The sequence below is a fragment of the Podarcis liolepis genome (genome assembly GCF_965112155.1).
Source record: "Podarcis liolepis genome assembly, chromosome: 16".
Lineage (NCBI taxonomy): Eukaryota > Metazoa > Chordata > Lepidosauria > Squamata > Lacertidae > Podarcis > Podarcis liolepis.
Window position 1 is genome coordinate 14,819,887 of NC_139567.1, and position 9,482 is coordinate 14,829,368.

The following is a 9,482-nucleotide window of genomic DNA, read 5'->3' on the forward strand; positions in this document are numbered from 1 at the left end:
ACCAGCAGGAAAGGAGGGAGGAACACACAGAGACCAAATATACGCAACACTGGCAGCTGTCAAATTTCTGAGCCAGGACCTGGTTTTCTCATTGCCAACTACAGAGACAAGAACCCCACCTCCCAACACACCACACAAAGTCACAGAGAAGAGGTTTCTTTCCCTGTGCCATCTAAAGAGAAGCCAGAGCCTGACTGTTCACATCAGTACATTTTAAATATGAGTCTTTAGAGATCACATCCTTAATTATTTCATAACCTCTCTTAAGACCATAGGCGCAGGGGGGCGGAAAGGCAGTGAGACCAGGAAGTTGGCACAGTGGATTTGCCACTGGACATTTACATGTTGTAGATACGATTGAAATCTGGCTTTGAAGAGCATGTCTGAAAATTATTCTGCTAAGAGGCTTTAAAAAGGCTCGGCGGGGAAGCAGAAATGTATTAGCAGGCTCTTCTCCAAAAAGGTAGCTGCACTTTACATAGTGAAACGCCAGCTGAGACAGGTCAAACTGATACCTGTTTCGCCAGAGCTGAGAACGCACAAAAGTATAACATGCTTAGGAAGCAATTATAATAATAAAGGACTAGAGACTCCCACAATATGGGTCGGGGCTATGTGCCAAGTTTCTCCCCCCCCCCACACACACACACCAGACATACTCTCTCCTAACGTAACATCCCACAAATGCAAAGAAATGAACAGGTGCACTTGTTTGGCCAAGTGTAAGATGCTGCAGGATAGCCATCATGCAGACCTCTCAAACACCTACATAAAGAACCTCCACTACATTTTGCATGTTGTACTTCTATCCACATCCCTTGTGTGCACACAATAGTTCCTTGCAGATCTGAAGGGAAACCTATTTGGCTTCAGGCCAGACTCCCAAGCATTGAATTGCATACTCTTGAAGCAAGCTGCTGTGTGTATGTGTATGTGTATGTGTGTGTGTTTGTGTTTGCCAGCAAAATACTGGATGATCTTCACATGGGACAAGACTTTAGAAGCTTGTCATGTAGCTACAAGGACTAGAAACGTACTTGTTTCCAAGCAATTTGTTAATCGAGACCTCTGAAATTCTAACAAGATCCCACAGGACTCACAAAAAGCCACATATAGTTTGAGTAGGACACCAAACAACTGAAGTGCCATTGTTGTGACATTGTGGCAGTCACTTCATAATGCAAGGCAAGTAAGAGGAGAAAATTACATCCATATTTTCATCACCACCTAAGTGTTGAAACATAGTGCCTTTACGGATACACGTCTACTTATGGACAGAAGTCAATATGAACATCAATCGGGACTGTATGCAGCAGCTGAAAGGAGAAAGCTTTCTGAACACATCTCATCCCACTAACTCCTTTAAAGTAGGCTTCAAGTGCCGGCTTGGTATTAGCCACCAAGCTGATCTAAGCAGTGATGTAATAATTGTATCGAAGCCAGCTACACTCCAGTGGGCTAGTAACCCAGTTTCATGCCATCAAACCTAGCTGCACACCAATGAAATTAGGTTCTTCTACAGGAAGGAGCAGTAGCAGCTCTGAGAAAAAGAGACTTTGCCATCACCTCGCCAGACACTAAGGAGCTATTAGAGGCACACTGGACAGGAGAATCATATCCAACCATGCTGAACAAAGCAGCTGCTTTTAAATACCATCATCTTTATTTTAACAGAGCACCAACTTTTTTAAAAAAAAGAAGAAATAAGGTGGAAAAAAGAAACTCAAACTTCCAGTCTCCCCTACATATCCATTCCCAATGGTACCTAAGAGTATGAAGGGAAACTGCTAGTTCTTTTAAAGGAGGGGGGAAGAGTTCTATATTGCAAAAGGACCTGAATCTCCACTACATAGAAAGCATCAGCTTTGGTGCGGGCTTATCAATTTAGTAATTCTTTGTTTTAAGTGCAAGAGAAGCAGCATGGAGAAAAGGCACTATGATACAACATAGGCAGCAAAACTAGAGCAGTTGTAAACAAACTGATAGCTGCACAGTCTCATGCTTTCAGAAAAAGAGAATGTGATGGGGTACAAAAGCAATTTCTCGATTAAGCACCAAAGCACTAACTTTTCTTCTTAATTTAATCAACAGATGGACCTGTTGTGTTCATTTTGAAAAAACAAAGCACGCACACTGGTCCCCAAGAGCTATGCTGGGATGGTGGGTGAGCAAAACACAGATGGCACTCAGCTTTGGCACAAGGTGATGGTGGGTGTTTCCAGGGCACATGGAAAGCTGAGTTATCCTCACTCCCCTTATTCCACAGGTGAGTGCTTTTGCCCGCAGCCATGAACAACATTATAATAACCCAGAATAATTTATGGGTCTATTCTCCAGACATCTATAAAAATGCAGGAACAGTTGCTGTGGAAAGATGCAATGCATGTAGGTGACCCTAAAGGAAAAAAGCACCTGCCCATCAGTTGTCTGCACAGTGTTTCAACGTAGGACATAATGGACTTCAAACCCAAATCATGGTAGGTACTGGGTGTACCTACTGCTCCCTCTCCTGTAGAAGCAGACAAGTCAAATTCAAGTCAACGTGACACCCCAGGAAAAAACGCACGGCTGTTCTCTGTGCAGCCTTTATGTATCCAATGGACACAGATACCTGAACAGAAACAATCAGGAGACTATAATTACTGATGCCTAAGAGAGAATGGTAACGCACCTTCCCGCTATGCCGCTATGCACGCTTGCTGGGAGGGTCTAAGCGGCACTTACTTCCGAGTAAACGCGCAGAGGCTCGGAATGCCTATCATCCTCTCATCATCATCATTTTAAAAACTCATCATCACCTCCTCTTCAGTCCTACTCCTCAGAAGCCCCCCCCAAAAAAGCACCCCCTCCTGGTTTGGCTATATATGGAGGAACAGAAACATTTGGAAGCCTTTTTTAATAATAATAATAATAATTTTTTTTAAAAAAATACACGCCAAGATCTCCCCTCCCGAACAGTAGCTGAAGCATAACAATAGCAAACTCATTCCGCCCGTCCATCCCCCCGTTTTTCTTTTTGGTGGGGGCAGATTTACAAAAAACACACACCAGCTGCTTAAACCCTTCACTTCCAACTGAAACATCGATACGCCAAGAAGAAGCGGCGGTTGGGGGCTGGAGAGGAATAGCAGGGGGATGAGGAAACCAGCTCCAAAAACAAAAGTCATCGGAGTTCCTTCCTCCTCCTCCTTTTGCCCAGCTGCGAGAGACACATTGGCCGCAAATGCCTTCATCGCCACCATCATCATCCCCAACCCACCTGGAAAGTTAAAAAGAAAGAGAGAGCGAGAGAGCGAGAGAGAGAGATACATATATAGATGGGTCCTACCTTGACTGAAGAGGAAGAAGCAGAGGAGGACGAGATCTGTCTGAAAAGCTTTCATTCCTTAAGAGTTCGGCGGGGAAATAAGAGAGACGAACTTGCGCGCTTAAGCAGTTTCGGGGGCTAGCTTTATCTGCCTCCCGATGCTCTCGCCTGCCTTCTTCTCTTGCCGAAGCCCTCTTCCTACACACCGGCGAAGCGTTCGCTGGGTTGGCAGCAATAGCGGCGGTGGCGGCGGCGGCGGCTCCTGCTTCTGCTGCTAAGGCGGAGATGGAGTTTAGTTGCTCAGCCTCGCTCGCTCTCCCGGCGCCTACCTCCTCTTCGCTCATGTACGCGCTCTTCTCCGCTCCATTCCCTGGCTCTCTCAGCCTCGCCAGCCTCCTCCCGAGGAGCTCCTCCCACAGCCGCTGCCTGGACTGACTGACACGCCGACTGGAGTAGTCTTTAAAGAGGAACGACTTGCGAGCAACCTGAGAGAAGGAGGGCGGTGGGGTTATTCTCTCCCCCTTCCTCTTTCGCCTCGTCCTTCTTTACAAAATCTGTGCTGCTATTATTACAAGTTCAAGTAATATTTTTGTCGTTGTTGGTAGTCCAGCCTGAGACAGCCCCGATCCCTGGGCATGTTTTGCTCTGAAGAAGCAAACCCCTACTGAATTCAATGAATCGCCAAGCTCAGGGAAGCCTGCCTGTGCACACCTGCCGGAGAGAACCTCGCGCGGAAAACGCTGGAGTTTACTTCTGAGGAAACGGCCCTTACGCGACTATTCCAGGCGTGCTTTCTCAGAAGTAAACCCACTGCGGTCAATGAGATTACTCTCTAGTAAGTTGGCATAGAATTGCAGCTGTAAAGGGTTGGTAGGAAGGCTTCTCTTCTACAGGAATGAAATTAACATCTCCCCCTCCTCCCCTCCCCCTCTGCCCGCTTTTGAAAGGGAATCTTGCAGCCCGATCCGATGCATGTATTTATTTGCTCTGGAAAGTAAGTCCCATAGATTCCGATGAGACTTCCTGCCAGGTATATATGCTTCGGATGGCAGCCTTGCCGTGCCGATCAAATACACGGTTTACGCTGAAGCAAGTTCCACAGAGAGCCCAATTAGAACTTACTCTCAAGTAAGCGCATAGACACGCAGCTCCCGGCACAAAAGAAAAAAGACCCGATCCTGAGCACACATGCTGGAAAGTAATTTCTACGGAAAACTCGAAGCATGCATGTACGTATAAGGTTGGACAGGGAACGTGGCTCAAATGCCGGGAGCTCCTATGCCTTTTAGAACCGCGCAACAGAGAGAGGATGTTTGGATGTTTTAGCAGGTGCAACTTCGCTCCCTCCATATAGAATGCAAGATGGTTCTAAGAAGCAGAAGAGCACGCGCCAGTAAAGAAGCTGGCAATCCTCCTGAGCTACAGTTTGGATCCCAGGCAGGAAACAGAGGGAAAGGATGGTTGATAGTTACGACTGAGTAAAATAAGCCTGCATTGTAAAGAAGTCTCCTTACTTGCTTTTAAGCGAAGTTCTCTTTCTCCGGTTGTAAAGGGAAAGACTTCAAAATGAAACAGCTATCAAGAGCGCAAAGCGCTACAGTCCCTTAATGCCGCAAGTTCTTGGAAAGGGTGGCAGGTGAATAACCTGCTTGATTACTCTTGAGACTAACACCTGAGCTCTTGAAGATTACCTTTCCTGGAAAGCAGTGCTGCTGACGAGGAGGGAGAAAAAGCTGTCTGAAAAGTTATTGTGAGGTATTTAAAGGGCTTAAGGCACAGGCCCCTAGCAGACGTTTGCATATACTTTATAAAAATTCCTCCTGAAAATGTAACAGCATTTTAACTAAAAAAACAACAAGAGAAAGAGGTCCTGGAGCTCAAGCTCCCTGGGCAATTTCTGTGTCTCTTGTTTTTCCAATCTTAGGGTTCAATTCTTCACAATTCCACACTAGTTAAGATTATTTTTTAAAGTCCTCATGAAAAATCATTCAGCATTCTAACATGAATTTCTCCTAATGAACACATTTTTGTATGCAATTCTGCCTAATATACGCATTTTTGCAAAGCAGTTCCCCCACCACTAAATATAATGCCTTGTGGGTGTTGTTTTCAATAAACTATAAAATACACAGAATAATGTTTGTAATGGCATTTTAATGCACATTTTACCCTAGCTGGATAACTGCGGTATAAAATTCAGAGAAGCGAGAATTCCAAATGATGGCTGTATTGGTTTTTGTGTAGTTTCAGAAACTGCAAATTAGGTAGATTCACTTTTAAATGTGAACTGAATCAGATTTTACCCTTGTCCCAGCCTTCAAAGCCCTACTAGCTTCTCCCTGTCTTTCTTTTTCCTTTTTAACTAGATCTCAGCTGCTCTACTAGATGAAAAACACACCAGATAATGTTAATCCCTATCCCTGCATTTCAATGCCATAAAAAGATTTACCTGTTGAATTTCTGACCTGCCATGGAGCAAGCCAGCACACCTAGGAGTACTTGGTGGAAGAGTGAGGGGAGAGTAGATGGTAGGTACACACCCTGTATTTTTCCTATTTTATTGGTTATTGTTTTTATACCATCAGAACTTAAATCCTAAACTTAATAATTTTGTTTAGCAAAATAATAATTTGTTTACTTATTAAGGGAGTTCTCTGTTATTATGCAGGGTATATGGATGGTTATATAAGTACTGCTTGTTCTGATTTCTTAAGCGAGTCTTGACACCTGAGTTGCAATCTTATTGTTAAATGAAGAGTGTTCTTCAAAACAAAATAATTATTATTTGATTTTTTTTCACATAAGGGTTTATGTAATCCTTGTCCTCATTTATCCCTTTCTCTTTATTGTTTCTACTGGCAGACATAAGAGAAAAGTGAAATAATGTCCTTAAAAAACACAAAAAAACATTATTTCTGAAATATACTCAGATGAGCTTCCACAGGAAAGCAATTTCTGAGTTGTAGGAAAGCTGCTGGGAATATATATATATATCTTCACTAGATGCAATTTCTTATAATTCAGTATGTGTGTGGTTGTTATTAGGAGAGATCCTGTGGAGTAGAGTTGTTCAGTCTAGACCCAACTGAGCTCCTGTTTCATGTACTGCAGCCTTTGCCCTCCAGATGTTTTAGACTATAACTCGCATCAACTCTAACCAGCATGGGGCTGATGGCAGTTGCAGTCCGAAATGTCGGGTGGTGGGGGAGAGGCACCGGATTGGTGAAGGCTAATATAATGTTAATAGATATTTCACCAGCCACTGCAGGTTTTCTTACTACAATGTTGCCGTAACAAAACAAAATCCATCAGGGAAAGGGGAAAGGCCTTGTGGTAGATCCCATGTTTTGCATGCAGGTGGTCCCAGGTTCAATCCCCAGCATCTCCAGGTAAGGTTCAGGAGGACTCACATCTGAAACCCTAGAAACCCACTGCTAGCCAGTAGCCAATACTGAGCTGGATGGACTTGGCATAAGATTACTTCTGATGTTCATAGTTCTCATTTTCATTAATCTTAAAGCAGACCTTCACAATTTGTGACATGTCAGAATGAATGCCATCTGCCATCTAGGCCAGTCCATAAAATCTACCTAGCAACCTCCTGAATTTTATGCCTGCCAAGGACTGGGGGGGAAATGGATTTCAAAAGTATATGAGAGGCCACAGTATATGGCTGGTGGTGCAATGCTTAATCAATTAACTGGTTAGATTAACCAATTATGAAATCTATTGATCAGCTGAAAAAGGACTTCAATTAACTGGGCTGATTTTTTTAAAAAAAGAATAATTTGTATACTAGAAGCAACTTTAACAAACAACCAAACACCTAATGAGTATGAATTTAAAATATGTATTCCTCTTTCTACCCCATGCAGAACGGGATGAGTCTCCTAAGGATACTTGCTGAATGTGCATCAGCACAAAGGATGATGTGTGTGTGTGAGAGAGAGAGAGAGAGAGAGAGAGAGAGAGAGAGACAGACAGACAGACAGACAGACAGACAGACAGTGCTTTAGATCAGTGATAGTCAACCTAGTGCCTTGGACACCAACTTCCTGACTATTGGCCATGGTGACCGGCAGGGCCAAATTTAGGTTTGATGAGGCCCTAAGCTACTGAAGGTAATGGGGTTCTTTATATGTTCAGCTGTCCTTTGTCAACAACAAATTGTCACTGTTTTTTGTGTTGAATATATGCTATATGGTAATTTATGGACCTAATAGGTATCTAAAGCCATTTTATTTGTTTTTTATCTTATATTTTGGAAATGTGCATCCAGGTTTTTTTTCCTTTATTTTTTGGGGGGCCCACAAATCCAGCACTGGTGACCGGATATGTTGAGAGTTGGAATCCAGCATCTGGATGGCCACTCCTGCTTTAGATCAGTTGTTTTCCTTGCATGCAAATTTTAATTAAATAGTTAATTGACTAAAAGCCATGCAATAAATCGGTTAAGATTTCCAGTTAGATGACTGCCAATGCCCTAGTCACAAATTGTGCAGGGGCAAAATGTTTAAGCCAGAGAGTAACCACTTTGGGTTAAGGCAGGGATGGGAAACCTCCAGAGGTTGTCTGAATCCAGCTCCTGTCCTCTTTAGCTAGTACGAGCAATGGTCAAGATCAAGGATGTTGTGTGCTAGAGTCCAACACCATCTGCAGGGCCACAAGATCCCTTGATTTAAGGGTTCCTGGTTTGACATATGGAAAGAAGCAGTTACCTATTTTATTTTATTTTATTTGGTTTTTCTTTGAGGGGGTAGGGTTTTGTCAAACAGTAAAGGTCACATTTCTGTCTGATGTGTGTGCTAATCCCTACACCTCGGCATCTTGTAGATTATAAATCAGACTGTTCTTTTCTTGCAGACACTTAAATCTCCTCAGACAAAAAATCAATTTGGAAAATGACTTTTTATAATCAACATAAATGTATACGGTTAATATAGCGCAGCTTTATATATATATAAAAGAACACAGAGAGAAGTTATTAACTTTATGTTCTTAATCAGGGAGTGCTTGGTTGGGAATTGTTTTTGTGGGTCAGCCCTAATTCTAGAGGGCTTTGCCAACCTTGTGCCCCCAGATGTTTAAGACGACAGCTGTGCCGGCCAGTACTGATAGGAGTTGTAGTCCAAATTATATGGAAGGCTGGTGATGGTTGCTGCAGGTTAAGAAAGGGGAGGGTCAGTGATTTTTTAAAAAATGCACTACATTGTATTTGTGACAAGGAAAAAGCTGATGGGTATGTTTTTTTCCATATAATAGTGCAGAGCTGAGAAGGGGAATTTATGACTCTCTAGAGGTTGTCTGACTCCAACTCTCACCAGCCCCAGGCAGCATGGCCAATGGTCAGCGATGATGGGAGTGGTGGTCTAGCAACAGCTGCAGAGCCGCAGATTCCCCATCCTCGTAATGGGGCTGAGTACACGCAGTACATTTAAAGCACATGACTTCCCAAAGAATCATGGAAACTGTAGTTTACCTCTCACAGAGATGGAAGTCCCAGTACCCTTAGCAAACTACAGTAGTCAAGATTCTGCAGTGAAGTCATGTGCTTTAAATGTACCTTACATTTATGGTATGCAGCAGCCAGGGAGTTGGAACAAATTTTTGAAAAAATGCACTTCCTGGCTTTTTCTTTGTGGGATCCACAGACACAAAGATGGCCCAATGACACATCCAGAAAGTGAAATAATTTTTCCTTCCACTTACTTGTTTTCCTGTTGTTGGACAACCTTCTTGTCCTCCCGTCATTTCCATGTATTTACAATCTAGCAAAAATGAAGTTCCTCTGTTTAATGCCTAGACCGTTGGGGAAAACAACCACCCAAAGCTGTTCCTTTTTTGGTTTTAGTACAGCAGTTCAGGACATAGGAGCATTGTCACAAAGATGCAGGTGGCAACCTTAATTTCCTTGCTCCTCCCTCTGAGCGGCAGACAATTTGGCAGACAGGGCTTATGAGAGAATGGGGGAATCCTGCTGGGTGTGTGATGGACTGACTGCCTTTGTGAAAGATTCCCTTCTATAATCTTAAAGATTATAGTGTAGTCCTATATAGTGCAGTCCTAGGCATTTCTTAAAATCTCACTGACTGGGCTCATTCCCAGGCAGATAAGTATATGATTCCATCCTAAGGGGAGGCCAAAAAATTGTGTGGCTCAGGGAATAAAAGTATGT

General features: G+C 43.2%; 1 protein-coding gene across 3 annotated transcripts in view; it reads right to left on the reverse strand.

Moving 5' to 3' along the window:
- KIRREL3 (kirre like nephrin family adhesion molecule 3) overlaps nucleotides 1-9,107 on the reverse strand; it is a 741,064-nt gene extending 731,957 nt beyond the window's left edge. For 2 of the 3 annotated variants that reach the window (XM_083480504.1, XM_083480502.1), the window contains exons 1-2: nucleotides 9,017-9,107; nucleotides 3,329-3,792 (exon numbers count right to left, since the gene is read on the reverse strand). In XM_083480504.1, the coding sequence (XP_083336630.1) occupies nucleotides 3,329-3,383 (55 nt within the window). In that variant the 5' untranslated portion in view covers nucleotides 3,384-3,792; nucleotides 9,017-9,107. Of the gene's footprint in view, nucleotides 1-3,328; nucleotides 3,830-9,016 lie in introns of those variants that run through there. The other variant, XM_083480503.1, reaches the window with a different exon arrangement.
- Between the last annotated feature and the right edge of the window lie 375 nt (nucleotides 9,108-9,482).